Here is a 25,269-nt window from a genome sequence, read left to right as displayed (position 1 = left end):
TACACATCACCTGATATGTTTAAACCCAATAAGTGTTCAAGTATATACACATCTTGGAGTTGGACAATATACATAAAAATTATGATTTGATCAAAATACTCACTTGCCTAATAATTGTGCACAGTGTACAGGATTGTTAGATTCCAAGATTATTCAAAACACCAATTAAACGACTTTTTCTATTTAAAATACAAAATTCGGACTGCAATATTTCAGCACACGTCCTTTTCTGTAGCGGTCCTTTAAAAGAGGAAGGTCTGTGGGTGCTTCCTACTAATGTATTCTCTCTTTTTCTTACTAGCAGTCTAAAAAGTGGCAAGCAAACTGATGTAGGTCACATAAGAGAACTGGAAACCCTTTTACCAGGCTTGGTTTCTTTTACTAAAGAGACAACACAACCAGGCTTAATGACCATATTCATGTAGTATAACCTATCTATGCATTTTATTTATGTATAGTGCTGATCAATTCAGCAGCTCTTCACAAAGTACATAAATCATTGATATAAATCCCTGTCCGTGAATAAAATTTCACCCTCAAGTTGCTGCAATCACTAATACATATGTAATGGTGAGCAGGCTATTTAAGTCAGATTCCCAACAAGTTAATGCTATGCCATCCCTCCTCCGAGACTCCTTCTGTGCAAGCTGAGGGAAGAAAGTAGTCTTTTGGGGATCTTGCTAATGTTCTCACACCTTTCCTTGAGAGGACGAACCAAGAAAGACCACGTAGGCGAGTGTTGTCTAGAATGTGTTCCCCTTCTGAGGAGCACTGGTACTCAGGGGCGTACCTAGAGCATTTAGCACCCAGGGCCCATCATATATCTGGCACCCCCCACTGTAAAAACACACTTTGTTCGGGTCTCTGGCCATCTGACTGGTGGCTCAGGTCTGCGGGTGGGATGGGAGACCTGGTCAGAGCTGTGGGGGGATGGGGACGTCCCCTCCAGCTCCTTGTAATAACAGCCGATGCTGTTCATCCATGGTAGCCAGTTATAATAGACGGAACAGGACAGAGGTGTCAGTCACTCAGGTGTGAGCAGATGTCACATTTTTGGACAGATTGTGCCACGGTCAGGAAAGTGGAGAGCTGGACTGGAGCTGCTATGAGGGAAACATCAGAGTGAGATGAGGAGACAGCTGACAATACAAAGTATGGCCCATACTTTGCATTATCTACTGTCCTCAGGGACAGATCTGATCCAGAGATCCCACTGTATGGCGGTCTCTGGATCGGATCCTGTCCCTGGGGACAGCAGACAATGTCATCATTGGCATTTATGATTTGATTCAGATTTGGAAACTGACCTGCTGACAAGGCGCGTTTCTTGCTGAACCGTGGATGGGATCTGATGGCCGCAGGGAAGATGGCAAGATGCTGCTGTGACCTGCTGCTTGCTGGATGGATCTGATGGCTGCAAGATGTGGGTGTAAGTCCCCCCTTTATCAGATCAGCTCATCTACTCTATACCTGGTTTGTGAACACAGCAACACCACCATCCACCCCCCCCCCACTCCCCTTACCAAGTAAGCTCACAGCTCAGCTACTATAGGTAGGTGGTAGTCACACAGCAATATACAGCACACCCCTGCATTCTGCAACCTGTACGTAGCACACGCCTGCATTCTGCAACCTGTACATAGCACACGCCTGCATTCTGCAACCTGTACATAGCACACGCCTGCATTCTGCAACCTGTACATAGCACACATCTGGAGTCTGCAACCTGTACATAGCACACATCTGGAGTCTGCAACCTGTACGTAGCACACATCTGGAGTCTGCAACCTGTACATAGCACACATCTCGATTCTGCAACCTGTACATAGCAAACGCCTGCATTCTGCAACCTGTACATAGCACACGCCTGCATTCTGCAAACTGTATATAGCAAACACCTGGATTGTGCAAACTGTATATAGCAAACGCCTGGATTCTGCAGCCCCCCCCCCCCACTCCACTAGCCTCTTCTCACAGCCCACACACCCCCGATCACCAGCTCACCTCGGGCTCTTAGCTTCTGCTGGGGAGGTTTAGACTCCAGAAGATGGTGTGGACACAATGTGTAACAGCAGCCACGCCCGCGCTGAATGATGACACACTCAGCTCGGCTGCTCAGCAGTGGTGGGTGGAGATAGCAGGTTAAAACAGAAACCAGACCATACTATTTCGGCTGCAGTGCTGGGGGTGTTCCAGCTGACAAAAAAAATACTAAACAGACCAGCCAGAGCCAGGGATTCCTCCATAGCAATGCCACCCAGCCACTGACACCCCCCTCAATGTGTGGCACCTGGGGCGGAACGCCCCCCCCGCTTGGTATGCCCCTGCTGGTACTACTCGCGTTTGGGAGGTAAGACTCCTCCTTTTTTAACCCTCTTTAAGGGGAGGATGTACATTTCCCTTCTAACTCTATGGGAGCAGGTCTCTCTCTCTGAAGAGTTTGCAACTGTTCTATTACTCATTATGCCTAATGCCCATTGTTCGGTCATACTGGTAAATACTGCTACAGTAAAGTTGGCCTTGTTGTAAAGACCTTACATGAAATTCACCCGTTTACTGAAACAAGGAATTACTCTCGGGCAGAGGTTTGTGTTTGGGGACAATGTGCGACAAAGATGGTAGGTGAACTGACTTTACAGTTAAACTGCATTCCCAGTTATGGCAGGTTAGACCTTCCCTAAAAGGTGAAGTCTGTGAGTTGCTGCTTTGTTAATTATAGAAACTCTTGGGGGCCCATGCAAAGGAATTGTGCTGTGCCAGATGGGTGGCCGAGAGAAGCAAGGAAAGAGGAACCCTTACATGTGCTCTCCACAACACAAACGCATATACTTGGGTAATTTATAGTCAAAAGCCAATTTATATTTTTGGGGATTGCATTTGTATCTGTAGACATTCAGCCAAATGAACTGTCTCTGTGTGAGATTCTAAGTAAGGTAGAGGGCTAAACACCCAGCATAGTGTTAAACAAAAGGGGTTAAACAAAGTTTTTTTTGTTTAAAGAGGAAGTAAACCCTGATGAGTTTACTTCCTCTTTCATTCCCTGCAAAGGCAAAGCATAATGGACTACTATGCATCGCATAGTAGCCCATTATGTGTCACTTACCTGACACAGGATCCAGCGAAGTCGCCGCTGTCCCCTGTAGTCCGCCGCATCCATCTTGTTGGTGGGGTCTCGCAGCTCCGCCGCTGTCATTCGGCGAAGCCGCAATGACGTCACTCCCGCGCATGCGCACGGGAGCCGACACGCGCTGCAGCTCCGTCGCTGAGAATGCTGCGCTCAGTGCGCCTGCGCGCCGCTGTCTACGGCGCATGTGCCGTAGACAGCGGTGCCCGTTTTCGGGCAAATATCTCCTAAACCATATAGGTTTAGGAGATATTGCTTGGACCTACAGGTAAGCCTTAATCTAGGCTTACCTGTAGGTCAAAGTGGTTTGTAAGGGTTTACAACCACTTTAACCACCTCCCGCCCTCGATATAGTAAAATGACAGGCACAAGGTGGCCCTCTCATTCTAGGACAATGTCATAGGACATCGTTACACTCTTGCTGGGCTTGTGCTGTGATCGGTAGCACACTGTGTCGATGGGACACAACACATCCCTGATCTCGGTAAAGTCCTTTACCCATGTGATCAGATGTGTCTAATCACAGGTGATCACATGTAAACAAGGAAATGCCAGTTAGTTATCAGCTTTTCTCTCCTCACACAGAGGAGAGAAGAGCTGATCAGCGGCATTTCCTCACAGGGGAGAGCAGCATAGATAATCAGGGCACTGATTATCAGTGCAGCCCCAACAGTGCCCAGTGATGTCAATCAGTACCCATCAGTGATGCCAGTTAGTGCCACCCATCAGTGCAGCCTATCCGTGCCCTTGAGTGCAGTCTCATCAGTGCACATGGGTGAAGGAGCGACAAAAAAAGACAAAAATTGTAATTTGGGTACAGAGTTGCATGATGCTGCCAATTCTCATTCAAAATGCGACAGTCCTGAAAGCTGAAAATTGGCCTGGCCAGGAAGGGGGTGAAAGTGCCGGTATTGAAGTTATTAAAGTAAGATCTTTACCTTCATTAAACTCTTGCATGAAGTCAAGTGCATATATAACTATTCTTCTCATTTTTTCAAGAATATCTGCTCGAATAACACCTTGCGGCTGTGGTCCCACTTCAATGCCTGTTAAAAAAAGAAAAAAGTGTGGAAATTACAAAATGTGATTTATTTGCAATTACAGTGCCATGTTCTGGTGGGTATGTTAGTTGCAATGTTATCGTGAGTTATCGTGGTTGAGGATTATATGCCTTTAGCAGTGGGAAAAGAATTACAGTTTAACAGTTCAGGACTGTATCTGTCATTAAGACCATTGGGACCAATTATGTAAAGCTACATTGCTAAAGAGAAGATTAGACATTAAGAAAAGTGGGTGGCTTTGAATAAAGCTGCAGTCAGTCAATCTCAGATTTCTATTATTCAGGGCATAGCTTGACACATCCAGACTCCATTGCAATATACTATAAAGAAGCATAGATACTGTGACATTTTGTCGGAAATAACTTACCAACAGGGTGTTTTGCTACTGAGCGTGCAGTTGCATATTTTATTTTGGGGTGTTCAATGAGCAACACAAAGCAAGGTACAGGAGCCATGAATTTCTGTGATACAATGAATAAAATACATTTTATTTTTGGATGGGTCACAATGAAAATACAAAAAATGTTATAGAACTAACAGACATTCAGTTCCAAGTGAGCACAGTGCACGGGGGGGGGGGGGGGGGGGGGAGGTTACACGTTGATGTACAACCTCTCAAGAGTTCCGATTTATTTACACAGAAAGAACTATGACCAGCTAGCATTAAATATTATGCTCACAACAAACCTAAATATGTACATTCATTTAATACTCCGATTCAGAGCATGGGAGTGAAAAGAAGACTATAAAGTGCTTCTGGAGGGGCCACCAGTAAATAAACCAGTTATCATTGTCGAATGGATTAATAAGGTCAATATTATGGAGGCCGAATAATGGTGCTGGAGAGACCAATATACATAAAATTTGGGAAATATGGATACAACTTCAAAGCAAAAAGTCTCCAATAACCATACAACCTCTGTCAACTAATGGACAAAATTCAGGCAACTGAATCTTAACATCTTCATTGGAACTGTTTAATGGTAAACCTCCCGCTGAATTTATCAGTATGCATTGCTATTGTCATTGATCTTAAAAAGGGATATTAAAGTTTTTTTTTTTTTTTTTAATAACAAACATGTTATACTTACCTGCTCTGTATAATGGTTTTGCACAGAACAGCCTCAATCCTTCGCTTTTCAGGTCCCCCCGGCTCTCCTGGCCCCCCACAGCAAGCACCCAAGCAGGCTCACTCCTGAGCCGCTGTTCTGCGTGGCTAGGCCCTGCCCTCTCCTCATTGGTTCACTGACTTTGATTGACAGTAGGGGGAGCCAATGGCTACTGCTGCTGTCTCAACCAATGAAGAGGGAGAGACCCGGGAGAGCTGAGGCTCTCCTGCAAAATCGCTGGATCAGTATGGGGCTCAGGTAAGTTTTAGGGGGGCTGGACACAGAAGGGTTTTTTACCTTCATGCATAGAACACATTAATTTAATACTCCGATTTAGAGCATGGGAGTGAAGGGAAGACTATAAACCAGTTATCACTGTCGAATCGATTAATAAGGTCAATATTATGGAGGCCGAATAGTGGTGCTGGAGAGACCAATATACATAAAATTTGCCTTGAGAGTTTACAACCAATTTACCAAACAAACAACCAAGAGGTATTATGCTCAACACCACTGACCACCCCCAACTTTCCTTGTTTCCAGACTTTTTGGTTAATATTGTTTTCCTATATATTTAAAATGTTCTTCATTGATGTATACACTACAAAGCCTCATTCACAGTGGGTACTTAAGAGTTCACCTGTTGTGAGGCAGTGTTTTGACTGCATGGGATGCACAGGTCTTCCAGGCAACCTTGTGCAGGCAGTCCCATTCATGTAAACTGGGATGCAGAAACTGCACAGAAAATTTGACAACCACATGAGTACACGTCCGTGAACTCACACTGTCTGCATTCAGAGACTTGCACCCAAACGGCTGTGAAACTAGAGTGGCGGCTGTATCTGTGCAGCAGCTGCATCCCGGTTGACACCAATGGAACAACTCTGCATCCCGTGCAGGTAAAATATGGCATGCGAATGAGGCCTAAATGTCAATTATTGCTGCTGATTGTCAATTATGTGATATATTATTATCATGATTCAAGCAAAAAAAAAAAAAAAAAAAACGTGTCGGTGCACAAAAGTTCGAGTGGTAATTTTTCATTAATATATATATATATATATAGCCCATGAAAAATTACCACCGGAGTCAAGTTTTTTGCTTGAATCACGATAATAATATTACAATTTAATTTATGTTGTTATAATTGATTGAAAATATTAATATATAACAGATTTGGGTTGGCACAGCCAGGGCCGGTACAAGGCAGGGACGGATGCCCTGGGCGGGACAATTTACTAGAGGAAGGGGGGCACAGGTGAAGTGACTGTACACACAGGCTACACTAGAATACTGCACAGCCAGTCAGAGCTGCTATGATGTGCCATGTGCTTCTGCACCCAGCACAAGCCCGTCACTTCCCTGTCAGGCGGAACAATCTCCACCAGACTGCCATCTCCTAATCCTGTCCCAGCGTGACATCACTGAGAGGCTGGCTGGGAGGTGGGAGTGTAAAGGAGCATAGAGTGCTGCCGGAGCAAGTGTGATCTAGAGGAGGAGCAACCAAGCAATAGTAATCCATCTGCCATCGGCATCAACTCCTTTTTTGGGGGGCGGCATATATATTAGCAATGGTATTTTTTAAATATGCATGAAGGGTAGTTAATGTGTATTATCACTGCTGCATAAGTGACAAGTGGCAGTCATTTAACCCCTTTGGGTTACATTAGTGTCAACAGTGTCAGTGTTAATTAAGCCCTGCATGCTGCAGCAGTTAATTAACACTGATGTCACTAATGCAACACAAAGGGGTTAATTAACTGCCACTTGTAACTAATGCAGCACTGACAATACACATTAACCCCTTCATGCTGCATATCACAAATACCATTGGTAATTAACCACTTGCCAACCCGTTACAGTACATCTACTGCTTTGGGGTGGCAGCTACAAGCACCGCAACGTACCCATCAATGCCTGTTTAAGCCTAGGGTCACACTATAGTGAACACAGACATCACATGTAGTGATGGATGAACTTCCGACGGGACGATTCGCGAACGCGGACCGCGAACGATAGTTCGCGAACCAGAATGTTCGCGGCGGGCCTCATTGACTTCAATGGGAGGAGAACTTTGCGAACCTACAGGTCAAATTTGCAGCCACAAATTAATAGCTGTGCAAACATAGTCCCACCACATGGCCAATGACATAACACATGTATGAGGTGAATCTGGGATTGACAACTACAAGCATTCTTTTTTTATATGTGAAATTCTGATAATTCAGGACTCTTGAGACAATGGAGGCGAGGGAAGGTCAGGGTAGGCAAAGAAGAGGGTGCAGGAGATGATCACCAGCACCGTGATATACAGCACTGACACCTGCACCGTGATAGAGTGCACTGACACCAGCACCGAGATAGAGAGCACTAACAGCAGCACTGATACCAGCAACTTGCTGCTGGGCCCCAACAATATGACACCGCTCAACCTCTTCAAACAGGAGGGTACGGGCATATAGTACGGTGTGCTTTTTAGGTTGTGATTAGCAGACTGTACCTCACTCAACCCTATATACTGTAGTACACTATACCTTACCAGTCCTTATAAGGACCTTTGTGGAACTAGTAGGTTGTGAATGATTAGCAGACTGTACCTCAGTCCCTATACTGATGAAGGACTGCTGCAGTATGGGGCAGCAGTCAGCAGTAGTGCACCTGATCCCTATGTATTGTGGACCTATACCAGTCCTTACAGAATAGCAGACTGTACCTCACGCAAACCTATGTATTGTAGCACCCTACACCAGGTTACCAGTCCTTATAAGGACCTTTGTGGAACAAGTAGGTTGTGTGTGACTGATTAGCAGACTGTACGTCAGTCCCTATACCGATGAAGGACTGCTGCAGTATAGGGCAGCAGGCATGCAGTAGTGCACCTCAACCCTATGTATCGTGACTGATTAGCAGACTGCAGCAGAAGGGCAGCAGTCAAGTATAATAATCTTTCTATATTTGGAAGAAAGAATATTATACGTGTACAAGCCTATTACCATACCACTGATACCAGTCCTGAAAAGAACCTTTGTGGACCTAATATAGTAACAGCTACTGATTAAACTGACCCTCACTGCCTCACCCACTGCTTCCTGCCTGTCCCTATATAAACTGACAAAACAGAGGCTGCTGGAACAATAATTGGTTACTGGAATAGCACTTTTGTGGACCTGATAGTAACAGCTAATGATTAAACTGACTCTCCCTGCAGCACACACCGTCCTGTCCCTTTCTCTAAACTGACAAGACACTCAGGCTGCTGCAACAATCAGTAGCACGGCAAACCTATATACACCTAACACCTATACCAGTCCTGAAAAGAACTTTTGTGTACCAAATAGCTAACGATTTGGGTCACTGCAATCTCTCCCTGCTCCACACAGCAGCCTCTCCCTATAGTGACAGAAGAAAGAATGTAAAATGGCCGCCGGATCGGGTGTATTTATAAGTTAGGGGGAATGTCCAAATGTCCATGTGCTGTAATGTCTCAATTGGCTGTCCTGTACCCCATGATGGATGTGTCATCATAGGTCAAAGTTCTTTTTCACAGAAAACACGGAAGTCCGCCGGGCGAACGGCGGCAATAGTCCGCCGATCGGGCGAATCGCGAATAGCCGAAATTCGCCGCGAAACGACCGCCGGGCGAACTGTTCGGCCATCACTAATCACATGTGATTTGCAACCACACTGCTGATCACATGCAATATCTGTGCAATGCAAGTTCAGCCATACAGTTGTATGGCTGAACTCGCATTGGATTTGCACAAAAAAAGACGCAGGGACTTTTTTTTCCCCGCACTAGAATCAGATTGCATGTTTGCGTGTTCTCACCCATGCGATCCGATCCCTGTCCGAATCCACAGTTCGCACTGCAATATGCAAACCGATCTGGGGGTGTTATTAACATTGTATGGACACCCACAGCGGTTCGCAGAGGGCAGCATAAACTGCCTGCAGGGGAGATGCGATGCGAGAGCCGGTGCTGGAATCGCACTCATTCTCACATTGCTACAGTGTGAACCTAGGCTTAGGGTTTTCGGGTGCACACAATTAACCCCTTGGATGCCCCTAGATATTAACCCCTTCTCAGCCATTGTCATTAGTACAGTGTCGGTACATATTATTAGCACTGATCAGTGTATAAAGCTACATTCAGAACCTAGGCTTTCCAGAGCTTCTTTTGAGCAACAGGCGTTCCTCAATTTTGTCACGATTTGTTGGGGGACAATTGCCACAAAATCGTACTGTGGGATCGCAAGCTTGTCTGTGTGTCAATTTGGGAATTGCAGGCAGAATCACAGCAATTATGCCTGCAATCCGGAACGCCTAGGTGTGAACTGAGCTTTAGTGTCACTGAGTCCCACTATAAGTCGCTCTTTCTTTACCACTGGGGGGGGGGGGGGGGGCACAGTTTACCATTTTTGACCTTGTCCCAGCACTGGGCTCAGCTACCCATCTATATTAAATATACGGTACTATACGCCACATTCAATGGGGAAACTGCAGCAAACCTTGTATCTATATCACTGTTTTCTTGTGGCGGCGGCACTAATTACACTAATTAGGATCATGGTGACTGCTATGTACAATCCATATATTTTCCCCCGTTTTGGTTTTAGGAATGAAACCCAGAATATCTCAGACTTGTGAAATGTTGGGTAGTGTGTGTTATTTGATCTTAAAAACTAGATTGCACATCCAATGTAAATGGTTTATTTGCAGTGTAAAACAAACAGTCAAATAAACAATGAAGATAGAAGTCAGTCAAATAATAACCCGGCAGATTGCTGGCTTTGAGTAACTTGAGTCAAGCCTTTACCTGAATGTAATGGAACATCTGAATTGTGAAATCATCCTTGGAATCCTCAAGGAGCAGCGTAGCCCCCATTTTAGAGGTGGTGTTGTGAAGGTCCAGGATAACATCGTAGGCATCTCTACTCCCTTTAGGACCAAACATGTAATTGATCTCTTGAGCCTGTGTTATCTCATAGGGTATTTTTACTTTATTTTGTTTACTGCAAAATAAGCACAACAAATGGCAATATGTACCGAGATTCTTGAATAAAAATTGTCATTTGCTGTGCTTCTATTACACACACACACACACACACACACACACAGACATGGAAAAATGAACATATGGGAGCTGATTTACCAAAGGAACTTTGCAAGGGAGTTTTCCCTCAGAACTTAATAAATGCAATGGTTTCACTTTGCAAAGAATACCCAATCACGTGCAAGGAAAATGAAAAAAAAAAATTCTTGCACATAATTGGATAATGAAGTCTCTGCTTCATCCAATTCACTAAGCTCTGATGTAAATTCCCTTGCCAAGTAAACAGTATATTTGCCCTAAGTAAATCAATCCCACAGAGTTTTTCAATACTCCTTACTAATCCATCTCCTGACAGTACATAACCTTAGGGGCACTTTGCACATGCTCAGTTTGGCGTGTATTGCTAGAGAGGGTTTTTTTTTTGGGAGTGTGCATGTGAGCAGCATAGGGCCAATCAGCACTGTCCACACAAAGGGTCAGGGGTCTTGCAGCCTCATAGAACAGTCAGAGTAGAGTAGCTTTAACCAGACCCTGATAGAAGTCACAAGACTGCTATATACTGCTGATGAGAAAAAGTATTTAGCAGTTTATATTTTCTAAAATAATTGCATTTCCATGTTCTGTGGGAGACCAGATATATAGTGAATGTGGGGTCCTGAGTTTAGGAACACGTTAAGTAATGCAACTAAAACTGTTGAGAAAAAAAAGGTTTTTAGCTAAACTTCAGCTTATTTGCTCACCATACACAAATAAAGTCAAAAGCTATCACACTCAGATGTAAAAAAGTAACAGATTCTCTTTAGGCTACGTTTCCACTATTGCGCCCCCAAAGTCGCATGATTTGCCACAATTTTTTGCCACGACTTGAAGCAATGCCTGTGTATTCTTGAGGTCTATGGACCTCAAGTTGCATCAAAGTGGGACCAAAGTAGTGCAGGGACTACTTTGAAGTCGCTGCATCTTGAAGTCGTACAGATATGAACTGTACTCATTGAAAATCATGGCGTACGACTTGTCATGTGACTTTTCAGTCCCAAATCGCATGAAAAGCCGCACTAGTGGAAACCTAGCCTTAAGATTACTGATATGTAAATTACCAGTGCTATATAAATACCTAATGCAAATGAATAAAATAAATGTGACAGGTCTGCAGGTTTTCCATCTTTGCAGGTACTCTCTCGGTTACCTCAATCATGAGCATTGTGCCTAATCAATGAAATTAATGGGTTGCTCTCCCCAACCAATGAGAAAGCAGTGGTCATTTTATTAATGCCTTGCTTAATGCCCCGTAAACACCAGGGACATGCAGTCAGGGGAGGCAGGTGAGGCAAAGCCATGAATATAAAAAATAAGCAAACACAGGGTCTAGCTTCGAGGGTTGTAGCCCGGCAACCTGGGGTCCTACCCCACTACTGGTAAATATTTGGGGCTCCTAGCACCTTTGGGTTCCAGAGATAAGGGGCTCCTTGTGCAGCTTGTCAGAAGCTACATATAGCACAGCCAGCTTAAATACAGAGGAGGTGTAGTGCTAGAATTATTGCTCTTGCGTTTGTGGCGATACCTCACGTGTAGTTTGAACGTTGTTTACATTCGCCAAAACAAGTGCTTATGCTGGTAAATTAGTAAACTATGAGAAGTAATGAAGGTGCTACATATTGTCTAGCCACATGCTTAATAGGCAATTAAACCCCCCCCCCCCCCCCCCCCCCCCGGTCCAGACGAATTTTCAGCGCTGATGCATTTTGAATGACAATTGCGCGGTCATGCTACACTGTATTTAAATTACATTTTTAAAAAAAATTTCCCACAAATAGAGCTTTCTTTTGGTGGTATTTGATCACCTCTGCGGTTTTTATTTTTTAACATTTAAAAAGCCAGAAATTAATATATTTTTTTAAATATTTTGTTATAAAATTTTGCAAACAGGTAATTTTTCTGCTTTATTAATGTACGCTGATGAGGCGGCACTGATGGGCACCAATAGGTGGCAGTGATAGGCACTGATGGGTGGCAATAATGGGCACTGATGGGTTACACCGATAGGCACCACCAGGGCCGCTGATAGGCCAGTACAACTGGCCCTGTTGTACTGGGCCCGGCCAGCAGGGGGGCCCGGGCAACCTAAACAGAGACCTAATTAAATTAGTTAATTAATGTTAAAAAAAAAAAATCCCCCAGCCACCTTGACTGAACACTATCAACTACACCAAACCAACTGAACACTCTCTCCCCCCCCCCCCACCCCTTGCCATTCTTTTTACATTTTTTTTTAGGCCGATAGCTCAATAGGCAGGGGGAGGGACTATTTTCTCTATTTCGGACATGGAAGAATGTCCTCTCTGCGCTCGCTCCTCATGCATGCTGGCTCAAGTTCCGGCCAGCGCGTCCTCTATATTGCCTTCCCTGGCGCGGAGTGATTCCTCCCCTTCTGCTATGTTCTTCACTCGGCCAAAAAAAGCAGAGAGAAGCGGAAAAAAAGCAGAGAGACGAGCGCGGGTACCGGAAGAAAAAAAAGAAGCAGATCGATCTGACATCTGACTGGAAACTTTTGTGGACACTCGCACTCCAGTCCAGACAGCCACCAGCAACAGGATCAAGGAAGAAGTGACTCCTGGGGAACGGCTAACACAGAACACAGGTGTGTGCTTGCTTGGGGGGGGGGGGGGTGGATTCAAGATCTACTACTACTGCAGCAGCATCTTTACATTATGCCATTGGCAGCATGGGTGGCACTGTCTGCAGGTAGCACATGCGTTATGGGCAATAACGCATGCGGCATGGGTGGCACTGTTACAGCAGAATATGGCATTGGCATCATGGGTGGCACGGTCTCTGCAGGCAGCACATGCATTATGGGCCATAACGCATGTGCTGCCTGCAGAGACCGTGCCCCCCATGCCGCCAATGCTGTAATGTGCTGCAGACAGTGTCACCCATGCCGCCAATGCCATATTGTGCTGCAGACAGTGACACCCATGACGCTAATATCATAACGCATGTGATGCCTGCAGAGACAGTGCCATCCATGCTGCCAATGGCATTATGTCAGCACTGTCAGCTAGTAGCACATGCGTTATGCCATTAGTGTCACGGCTGGCACTGTTTACAGCACGTTACAGCATTGGCGGCACTGTCTGCCGGTAGCACATGCTTTATGGCCCATAACGCATGTGCTGCCTGCAGAGACAGTGCCACCTGTGCCGCCAATGCCGTAATGTGCTACAGACAGTGTCACCCATGCCGCCAAGGCCGTAATGTGCTACAGACAGTGCCAGCCATGCCTATCGCTTGTAGACAAACCTGCACGTTGTTTCAAGGCGGGGTCTGGGGAGGGGCTGTGATGGGGCGGGGCTGAAGGAAGGACCATGGGCGGGGCCAGGGGTGGAGCTGAAGGGGGCCCCGTCAGGTAGGCTGTACGGGGCCCCATGATTTCTATCAGCGGCCCTGGGCACCACTCATGGGCATTGATAGGTGGCACTCATGGGCACTGGCAGGTGGCACTATCAGGGGGTATTGGTGGGCACAGATGAGGCATAATTGCCTCTTCCTCTTCGGGACCGACGTCCCTTGCAGATAAAACGGTGGTCGGCTTTTTTTTCGAGACAGCTTGAGAAGAGAAGAAAACCGATTACAGAGCTTTTGTTTAGATCATGTGATCAGCTGTCATTGACTGACAGGTGATCACATGGTAAGGGTATGGGTGTTCTGTGATCACCCGAGTGTCAGTGACTCGGTAAACACAGCAGGCGCATGTGCAAAGGGGCGTCAGGAAATTCAGGTCCGCGCTGTGGGCGACATTTCGGCTATAGCGCGGGCAGCAAGAGGATATAATCAGAAAATGGTTCAGGTTCTATTCTTTTTATTATATAGATTATATATGGCACTTTCATTAGTTCTCCCAGTTTACTAATTTAACCAGCATAAGGTCTTGTTTTCATAAAATCAGGTCTGTTGGTAGCTATATAGCGCAGTGTTTACATTTTTATTTCTGCATTCTGTAACAGCCCTGTACTTGACCAGTGAAATATCAGCATTTACAGGGCTGTTACAGAATTCAGAAATAAAAAAATAAAATCTGCTGTCCAATAGATTCCTTTCACTAGATGCTTATTGTCTGGGGGAATCTGAATGACTGCCTGCGTCCTGCTGACACGCGGGATTTTAAGTGTAAGCCAATTGGCTGAAGATGCGATTTTTCATCTCACAGCACTCAGCTACGCTGTGGGGGTTTATTCACTAAATGGTTTTAGGGTGCGCACTAATAATGAGAATCCAATATGTAACCTGTGGGTCTCTGGCTCTAATACTAGCCAGTGCCTCACCAGCCACTGACCTCACCGCAGGTCCCTGGTACACACAGGCCGAATGTTGGGAGACATCCGCCAATTAAAAACAAAAAAAAAATGTCCGACATTCAGCCCATGTGTATGACACCCTGTCTGACAGAAGGCAGCCGTGCATGTCCGATCAGCCAATGGCAGAGAGCGCTGATCAAAGTTTTCTGGGGGGGGGGCTGGCCCCCTGTCAGAAAACAACAGCTCAGTGGGGGAGATTGCTGTACTAACTTTGCATAGTTAGTGCAACAGCTCCAAAGTATAATGGGCTAGCATGCATCTCAAACTAGCCCATTATGTGCCACTTACCTGCAAACGAAGCCCAAAATGTCCCCTCTGGTGGCCGTGTCCATCTTCACCCCTCTTCCTTCTGGGGCTGTGAACTCCGGGTCTGTGACTGGCCAGAGTCATGCGGTCACAGCACGCTGCTGAAGAAATGCCCTTTCTTCAGTGCGCCGATGACATTGGCACAAGCGCACGTGGTAAATATTTACAGTACCTACAGGTAAGTCTTATTATAGACTTACCTGTAGGTAAAAGTGGTATGTAAGGGTTCACAACCACTTTAAATGGTTGCAGACATATTTCAGGCACATAAGGATCCGGCTCTCTCCAGAGACGTGCTTTGCACGGCCGTGTTGGGAAATCCCAAAGCAGAAACACTTCTGATAATGAAACAAAGTAAATCCATTGAGCACATGCCAGAGACCAAACATCAGGCACAAAGCCAGCATGAATCAGCACAATCCCACCAAACAACACAAATGTCAGTGAGCATTTCCAGGGAAGAGGAACATTCTGTTCCCCCGCCATGTCTCAGCTATGGAGAAGGGGAGAAAGACTCGGCAGTCTTTCCTCTAAAGTGCCGTCTAGGCCGGCTGACATATAAACTTCTCAAAACAAAATAATACAGAGTCAGATGTTCTCTGCACAAAACACACTTCTCGGCCTAAGCAGTTTTAGACCACGTGATTTAGAATTGTTTTTTTTTTTTTTTTACCCCAAGTACACATTGGGTTTGATATAAATTAGTTTATTCATCTTGCAAGGAAAGTTGCACTTTGCAAGGGAATTTTCCCCAGAGTTTAGCAAACGTGGTGAAATTTCATTTTGCAAAGAATACCCAAAACGTGCAAAACTATTTTTTTACAAAATCGAAAACCAAATCTTCTCTACAGTGGCTTGTGCACATTTCTGCACATGAGATACATGCAGTTTCATAGTGGCATTTGCCTATTATGCATTTTCAAAGCTAAATTCCAGATATGGCAATTTTTCCACCATGGACCAATGCATGTATTGATGTGCCATATCTATGGGATTCAACTGGAAGCTGGAAATCACTGTAGTATGCACCGCTACTCCAGTGATCTCCATTTACTTCTGGGCTGAGCAGCTGCCCTGCTGCATTGTGAACACAGGAGGTCTCTCGCTCAGCACGGGTGCCATTCAGGGAAAATTCTGCATTTAACGAATGCAAAAAGTCATTTTTAATAACATTCATTACATTATTATTATTATTATACAGGATTTATATAGTGCCGACAGTTTACTCAGCACTTTACAACATTAGGGCAGACAGTACAATTACAATACAATTCAATACAGGGGGAATCAGACGGCCCTGTTTGTTAGAATATGACTTGTGTCACAATTGTATACTCTATCATTTTTTCCACAAAAGTGGAAGTAAACTCCCCTATGGTTTTCAGCCAAAGAAGCTGCCATCTTTGCCTGTTTAATCTTCAACTGCTATGGTGCTGCACATGTGATTCGTTATGACACCAGCCATTGAATAGTTTCATAGTTTGGCTGAGAGCACAACTAATGTGCAGTTAGCATTCCTGGCATGCTTTTTTTTTTTTAACTGCTTAAATTGATGGGTTTACTTCCACTTTAACTTCAGCTATAACCACTTGCCGACTGCCTTCCGCATATATACCGCAGCAAGGCGGCTCGGCTGCGCAAACCGATGTACCTGTATGTCGGCCTGTGCACGCGATACTGTGGGCGCGAGCTTGCCTGCGAGTCTAGTGGACTCGATGTCTGCCGGCTTCCCATGATCGCGGTAAAGAGTGGCAGAATGGGGGATTAAAAAAAAAGGACTGTGCTGAGATCTCCCATGCAGAAGTCTCTAGGACACAGGCAGGCATATAGCATCCAGTGATTGTGTAGTAGCATTCAGGAAGGAAAGCTTCCAAATGTCACACATCCAGCAAAACCCAACAGTGTGCATATACTAAAAGCAGCCTCAAGCCAAACTCCATCCAGGCCGTGCTCCCAATGCGTTTCACCCCGGCCACGGGGTTTAGTCATGGCTCTCCATGATTAAGTCCTGTAGGCAGTCCAAAATGCATCAGCGGCTAGGCCTGGATGGAGTTTGGCCTGAGGCTGCTTTTAGTATATACACCATTGGGTTTTGCTGGATGTGCCACATTTGGGATCTTTTCTTCCTGTAGGTTTACACATTGAGCCAAGGCAAGCTCTCCTCCAGCGTGCACTCTTTAGCGAGAGTCACCGGACATGGACAGACAAGGAAGCTGAAGTGGCACCCACAATTTTTGGTTCGCTGTCTAGTAGCATTGCCAGTATCCTACTGGGAACAATACTACTCAGTCACTAAAACATGATGGTTTCTTGTTTCTACCGATCTTGACTTTGAAGTGATTCTTTGGCGCTTGGTTCCTTCCATTAACAAAAGGAGTCTTGGTTCTCTTCTCCACACCTGGTTATGAAGCAACACACACACACACACACACACACACACACACACACACACACACACACACACTTATGAGACATTTTGATTATCAAAGCTTTCTATGAATATGCTAAAACTGCTCCACATTGTATACTATTTAGACACATCAACACTAATAGAAGAAGTTTGTGTTTCAGAGAAAGACAGAAGAAAACACAAGGCTTTCTTACCTAAGACTTTGATTGTCAAAAACTCTGTTCAGGTCAGTGTCAACATATCTAACACATTTCTCCACAGCTTTTGGGTTGGCAATAAAGGGTCTCACCTCCATACCCGGCCTGGTAATCTCCCCTCCGTGTTTTAGCCAGTGTTTAACTAGAAAAACACCAGTGAGTTCATTTCCATGGGTGCCTCCAAATATAGCCACCCTACGTATGGCAGAGACACCACTGCTCACAGCCATGGCTGAAATACAAAGATAACAGCTGAAAGACACACATGGAGAACAAATGCGGATCAGAATGCTTGCAGGCAGAATAAATATCATCATATGACAGAGGAAAACAACTCACAACACGCCTTGTCATGTTTCCACCGCTCTGTTTACCTGCAACCCTCAATGATGGCGCGATGGCAGAGTGAATTATTTCACATGAACATAAATACAGAAACCGGCCTCAAAACGAGATAATATGTCTGAGGGTCTGTTCATACAGCTGTGTAAAATCCATAGCTCCCAACTGTCCCTGATTTGGAGCAATGTCCCTCTTTCCTCCTCATTTGTCCCTCATTTTGGTCTGATCTATATAGTTGTATATAAAATTCACCTTTTAGCTTTCAAAAAGTGTTTCCCAGAGCTAAAATTTTCATCCAAATTCTAAATTGCTGCATTTGTAAAATGTTAAAAGCCAATATAAAGGAATAGTAGTGGTTAAAAAAAAACCTTTGTGGATTTAATTAACCTTTTTTTGTTTTGTTAATTCTCCTTTAAGGGGGTGTGGCAGGGGGCGTGTCCTATGCCTACATACATTTGCTAGTAGGTGTCCCTCATTCCCATCTCAAAATGTTGGGAGGTATAAAAAGGTGTTAAGGCTTCATGCACCTAACCCTACAGCTGCCCTTAGTAAAGAATGGCTGTGCACCAACTGTATGTGAATATACACCATACTTGCGTAAATGCATGCACATGGGTAAATCCCACAAAGCAGCTTATGTGTCCTTAGGAATAGAGATGTGCAGTATATAAGATGCCAATGGTTAAAGATTCATCAGTAACACTTCTAGGTGTGTTGAATGCCTGGTCCCCTGATGATACAATAGGCCGTTTTTATAAATAAAAAAATTCACAGAGCTATCTGTCTTGTGAAACTACATGTACACTTGTTCTATTCAAATGGGGGCAAAATGGATTGTTCCGAGGCTATTTCCTCCATAAGTCGATTCTATTTATTCATACAAAAAAAAAGTGAATTGAGTCAAAGCATCATAGACACTAGCGTAGGGTTGCCACCTGTCCAGGATTCACCTGGACAGTTCGGGTTTTGAATTATGTGTCCGGGTTTCAGTTCACCTGGAACCTGGACACATTACTCAGACCAGGCTGTGGTCTGGTCTGAATAACCGAGATAGTCATAAACAAATCTGTTGCTGTCCGGAAGCTGCAGGCAGCTGTTTGGGGGCAGATTTAACTGAAGGGTAGGGTGATAATGTCAGCAAGAGAAATTTGCCCACACCCACTATGTGTCAAGGTGTGCTCTGTGCGCTACATTACTATTCTCCTTGGGAGACCCAAATGTATTCCGGGTCTTTTATATTCCTATAGTGTTTACAGCAAAAAAAAAATAATAAAAAATTGCCCTGGGCTGCAAAAGTGTTCGGGTTTGGCTTGAAGAAAAGAAAGAAAATCACCCTACACTAGCGGGAGATGATCATAGTCAAGACGTATTTATTTCCATTTATCATCAGCTCCATCTAGTGGCCATAATGCAGTATTTTATGCTACAATCTATTCTGTATACATGGAGAACATGCAATCTGGAGAGAATATAGCTTCATAATATTTGATTTTGCTTCCATTTACACAGAACATGGGTGCATGCAGTTTCATAGGACAAATAGCTCTACACGTGTTTTTTTTTTTTGTTTTTTGTTTTTAAATGTGTGTAGTGTAGTAAGAGCTGGAAAAAGGAAACACAATGAGCAGAGGGAGACCAGGCATCTGAAACTCCCAGAAGTGTGTTGGATGCTGGAGAGTCCATAATACAGAGGGGAATAGTGGTGCAGGCAGTGGGACTGGGTTGCTTTAATAACTCATGTAAAATAATAAAAAAATAAAAAAAAGAAGAAGACTACATACCTAAAGTATGTGATTTTGTGGTAAACGACATTTTTGATGAGACAATTATGATAAGAAGAATATCAACACTTAAAATCTTTTTTTTTTTATTTTTATTTTTTTTAGCCTGTGTGTTTTCTACTAAAATTGTTAGAACAACTTATTGAACCTAAAATTGTTAGAACATTTATACAAAGACAGCTGCAGACAATGTATAGCTAACACAATGTGTAGCAACTGTATGGATACTGCACATAGAACATGTACATACCCTAAAAATTGATTCATAGGCCCCCCCTTGTCAGAACACAATAGCTCAGTAGGGAGATCACAGTACTAACATTGCATAGTTAGTACAGCAATTTCCCCCTCAAGCTCCGCAGGTTTTTTTCCCCCTTCAGCCCACTGGTTTGAATTAAAAAATAAATAAAATAAAAACCCTGCCTATGTGTCCCAGGCTTTATTCTCACTTATGTCCATCATATCCTCCTATTTGGCAGCATATAGATGGGATACACACATAGTGGAGGGATCACTTACATATTGATTAGTACAAATGTACAGTCATTTGTTCATTACAAAGCTTTTCTCTCTGCTTGTTATAACAGGAATCTGCAAAGCTCCAACATTTATTATTACTAGATAACCCCCTACAAAGCCAATTTATTTCTAGCAATGTTTCGATCGGATTTGTCTTAATATTGGACAGATTTGGGCCCCACAGGGGTTTTACATTTCGACTGATTCCACAGAGCAGGGTGGAAAATGACTGGTGAAGACTAATGCCTCGTACACACGATCTGAAAATCATATGAAAAATACCACTTCGTACGATCGAAGTGGTATCTGATAATCTGATCGTTAGTACACAGCTTTTGATAGCTGTTGACAGTTAATCCGATTCCGATGGGGCAAGCACAACAGTTTCTCTTGTATGATACCAGGTTGTGCGATTTTTGTTTAATCAGTACAGTCGTCAGAAAATACAATACATTTCATCACTTCAAAATTTTTATTCTGCCATACGAAAATTTCACTTGCTACTAGCAAGTGAAAAAAGTCGTAAGATGTGTCTTCCAATTTTCATGATCGTGTGTACGGGGCATTAGGTCCCTTCTAATGACTGTTCTGATCAGGTCCACCTGTCAGTTTTTCAGGTCGGACCTGAACGGATGGCGCATTCACCCCTTTTTACGGTGGGTATAAGGGGATCCGTCCTCCTCTGTGTAGGTGGATTGGATTGGCGCTAGTTGGGTGTAAATGGACAGTGCAGTCCGTTTACACCTGGCAGTCCATAGAGCAGAGCTGGCCCTGTTTGTGTCCTCTGTGCATAAAGTGAGTGGACACGGACCTGTCATCCGCCTGCTCTGATCATTAGAACTGAGTCTGTCCCTTGTGAAAGGGGCCTTAGCGTACATCTGCTCTCTAAAAAGCTGTCCGATGGGAGTACACTGCTACCGCAAATGTAGCGTTTGGCTTGCAGTTGTGGCATGGCCCCATTCATTTAAATAAGTCGTGCTCAGCGGCAACAGCTCAACCAACATTGTTGCCACCACCTGACCATAAGTATAAATTAGTTCTAACTGCTTCACGGGACTTTTTTTCAGCGGGAGCGTGGGGGTACGCAGTTCTGGCACCTTCACCACTGACAGCAAGTGGTGCTGGGGTGTGCTGTAGGGTCTATTGATACTCACTGCTAGGGGATCTATTCTAGCTGGAGGGTATCTATTTTTGCATGGGGGTCTATTGTTTCTGAGGAAGTCTATTGTTGCTGGTGGAAGACCTACTGTTGCTGGGGATGGGTCTTATATTGCTGGGGGGGTCAGTTGTTGCTGGGAGAGATCTACTGTTGAGAGAGGGGTCTATTGTTGCTTGCTGCCAGAGAATCTAGTGATGCTAGCTGTGAGGAGTCTATTGTGGTGGGGTGGTCTATTGTTGCTGGGGGGGGGGGCTCTGTTGTTGCTGGCTGCAGGGGTTCTATTTTACTGCTTTTCCTGTTATAATTACCAAATTCCTTACGAATTGCTTAGCACCACAAATTGATACTTGGTTCTGTATGGTCTAAAAGGGCAGTACTGGGAGGTGGGTAGGGGATGGAAGCAAGGAACGGTGCTCGGAGGTGGGTAGGGGTGGAGAAAAGGGGTGGCTCAGAAAGGGGGAGTTCCTGCACCTATTCTCTGAGAAAAAAAGCCCTGCATCTTCATATCTAGCTTTGATGCCCATTATAACAAGGAGAAAAAAAAAATCACTGCAACTGACAAATGACTATACCAGCCTTTCTCAAACTTTTCAATATAGACAAACCCTTGAAATAACCTTATGTTTTCAGGGAACCCCTGCTAAAAGTTCCTATCTATACACACAACTCATGATACATAAGTCTGTTTTGTCACTGGGAAGAATGCTCCTTATATATTTGTGGTCATTGAAAAGAATCTAGAGGAACCCTGGACTATACCCTTGTCCTAATCAATATGTAAGTGATCTTTTCACTTTGTGTGTACCACATCTGTATACTGCCTATTAGGAAAAGAATTATAGTTACATAGTTACATAGTTAGTAAGGTTGAATAAAGACACCAGTCCATCCAGTTCAACCTGAGTGAGTGTCTACAATTGTCCCTATCCCTGTACATTGCACACTCACATCAGTCCCTACCCTCAAGGAGCCCACGATCCAAGGTCCCCATTCATATACTAGGGTCAATTTTGGACAGAAGCCAATTAACCTACCTGCATGTCTTTGGAGTGTGGGAAGAAACCGGAGTACCCGGAGGAAACCCACGCAGGCACAGGGAGAACATGCAAACTCCAGGCAGGTAGTGTCGTGGTTGGGATTCAAACCAGCAACCCTTCTTACTGCTAGGTGAGAGTGCTAACCATTACACCACTGTGCTGGTGCACTAGCAAGGATTATTGCTTTGGTGACTGATCTGCCCATTTATTAAGGGCTGGCAGTGCAGATTCCTCCATCAATGCTGTCGGTGTGGATGTAGCAAATAAATCATTTGATTGAGCTGTGCAGTGAATTGTAATTTAAAGCAGATGACACATTATGCAAATCTTTCTTTACCATCACGGGTTGAAGCATAGGCGTTGCCAGGGGGTGGCTATTGAGGCTGTAGCCGTGAATCTAGAGCCCATAGCCCCGAGTTTCTTGCCACAGGGTCCCTGCCTAACCAGCGGATCGCAGCTGCGGCGGGCAGGCTGCATTAGAGGTGGATGAGAGGAGAGACGCGCGGGCAGATGAGCAGAGATGACATCATCTCTCTCCGTCCTCTCCACGTCACTGCTCTTCGGTCCTCACAGCCGGGTCATTTCAATGTGGGAGTGATGTGCAGTAGGGAGTAGAGAGATGACATCATCTCTCACTGCCCGCCACACATCAGCGCTCTTCCACCCTCACAGCACGGGCTTCTTCAATGTCGGAGGTGCGGTGGGTGCCCACCCCTCACTAAATGGACAAGTGCTGCCAGCCTGCCACCAATGCAGGGACAATGCAAATTTGCCAACATCAGTTGGCAAGTGACAACCCACATCTAGTGGCAGGTGACGTGGCAAGTGACAATCTCCAAATGGTGGTAGGTGAAGTGGCAAGTGACAATTCACATCTAGTGGCAGGTGATGGTGGCAAGTTAAAAAGCTTAATGGCTACGGTGGCAAGTGTCATGCTGCATCTGGTGGCAGGAGATGTGGCAAGTGACATGCCCAGAGCTCCCACTGATTCTGCATTATGGGGAGTTGAACCACTTCATTATATATTAGAATAAAACAATGTGCTTTGATCACCCTGACACCATATCAACCATGGTGCCGTGATGATTGAAACGCCAACACCAGCCTTTGCCTGTGAATAATTGCTTACCACTGGTTGGTGACCGCTGCTATGGGCTCTAGCCCCAGATCTTTTGCAGGCCTAGGAATGCCCCTAGGTGCATTGCAAAACACAATGATTAGTGATGTTGACTTATAGCCTGCAGCACTAATCGTTCAGGAAACCTGACAGGCTGGTTGTACACAAGTCATTCAACGAATCATAGGACCAGGGTGCCCATGCATGCATTGAAATTTGGTGGCTCCCTGCTGAACCAGCCAGATTTAAATCCACGTATGGCCGGCATAAATCTGTATAATGTCCAGATTATTGGCGAGATGAAAATGTAAAAGGTCACGTACCTGCGATAGCCTGTAGACAACAGGAATAATAGCAGTTGAGGCCAGGCTATTTGTAATGTTCATCAGATTATTTCCCTGTTTTATTTTATAGTTTCTGTGCCCTTTGTACTTCTCAATGAGAGTTTAAACCACATAGCTGCACTTCCAGTGAACAATTAACTCTTTACAGCGCCCAGGAAGAGTTATATTAAAACAGTACAAAAAAGAAAACATTTACTGACCTAATCCAAGGGTTTTCTTCACAAGGAGAAGATCTGGAACAAGTTCCTGCACTTCAGGAGTGAACTGAGGACGACGCTCGTATTTACATCTCCGTCAAGACATCCCACCGATCGCCTCTGCCAGCACAAATAAACTTTTTTGCCGAACGAAGTTTGCAACTGAACTCTGGAAATGGAACCAAGGGATTGTGTCCATGCAACTGGAAACATATCTCAAGACAAAGACACAATACAAGTGCTTCACTTCCTAAAACAGCAAAAATACAGACGTGTGACCACAACCACTTCACAGGCAGGGAACTGCTGAGCCTGCTGCTGTCATTCAAATTATTTAAAGCAGCGGGATTGGCTTGTTTTTCTTCCTATTAGATCAAAGGTCTTATAAAGTATGCAGGGATCTAAGTAATGTACCACCAACCTGGAGCAGAACAGGAATAAAGTGTAGTAAGTTTAGGAAAGACAGCATGACACACACATCTACACTGAGCATGCTCTGAACTCAATGTGCTGACTCAGTGACTTCACTAAACATAGCTGCTTGAACTGAGACCAGGTCACCGTGGACATTGGGTTCTGTTCCTTTTTGTACAAAAATATTTCAAAACCAGATATACTGTGTATGCAGAATGTAGACGTGCCAAGCCAGCATTTCTATGCCAAACATGAAAAACTGAAAACAGTTAGTTAGGGTCATTATAAGAAGTAATATAAAAACAAAAAATAAAACAAACAACAACATATTCTTCACACTTGTGTTAGTGAATTACCTAGTATATATATATATATATATATATATATATATATATATATATATATATATATATATATATAAAAATATATGTCACAACGTATTTTTGCAGCAGTCTTACAAGCGCAATTTTTTTGGGAAAAAAAATACACTTTTTTTTTTTTGTTAAAAACAAATCAACAGTAAAGTTAGCAAATTTTTTTATTTTTTTTTTACGTTGAGTAAATTGATATCCAACATGTCGTGCTTCAAAATTGCACCTGCTCGTGGAATGGCGACAAATTTTGGCCCCTAAAAATCTCCATAGGCAACATTTAAAAATTTCTACAGGTTACCAGTTTTGAGTTACAGAGGAGGTATAATGCTAGAATTATTGCCCTCGCTCTAACGATCGTGGCGATACCTCA

At 44.3% G+C, this 25,269-nt stretch overlaps 1 protein-coding gene across 3 annotated transcripts in view; it reads right to left on the bottom strand.

Annotated features, from left to right (window-relative positions):
* ASPA (aspartoacylase) overlaps positions 1-24,584 on the bottom strand; it is a 28,044-nt gene extending 3,460 nt beyond the window's left edge. The window contains exons 1-6 of one of the 3 annotated variants that reach the window (XM_077480262.1): positions 24,533-24,584; positions 24,115-24,280; positions 17,613-17,867; positions 10,111-10,306; positions 4,553-4,646; positions 4,063-4,170 (exon numbers count right to left, since the gene is read on the bottom strand). In XM_077480262.1, coding sequence (XP_077336388.1) covers positions 4,063-4,170; positions 4,553-4,646; positions 10,111-10,306; positions 17,613-17,845 — 631 coding nt within the window. In that variant the 5' untranslated portion in view covers positions 17,846-17,867; positions 24,115-24,280; positions 24,533-24,584. The other 2 variants (XM_077480261.1, XM_077480263.1) reach the window with 2 other exon arrangements.
* Between the last annotated feature and the right edge of the window lie 685 nt (positions 24,585-25,269).

The sequence above is a fragment of the Lithobates pipiens genome, unplaced genomic scaffold (assembly GCF_037356315.1).
Source record: "Lithobates pipiens isolate NorthernLeopardFrog02 unplaced genomic scaffold, aLitPip1_a1.2 Scaffold_16, whole genome shotgun sequence".
NCBI classification, from domain to species: domain Eukaryota; kingdom Metazoa; phylum Chordata; class Amphibia; order Anura; family Ranidae; genus Lithobates; species Lithobates pipiens.
The sequence above is the reverse complement of the archived record's forward strand: the minus strand, read 5'-3'. Positions and strand labels throughout refer to the sequence as shown.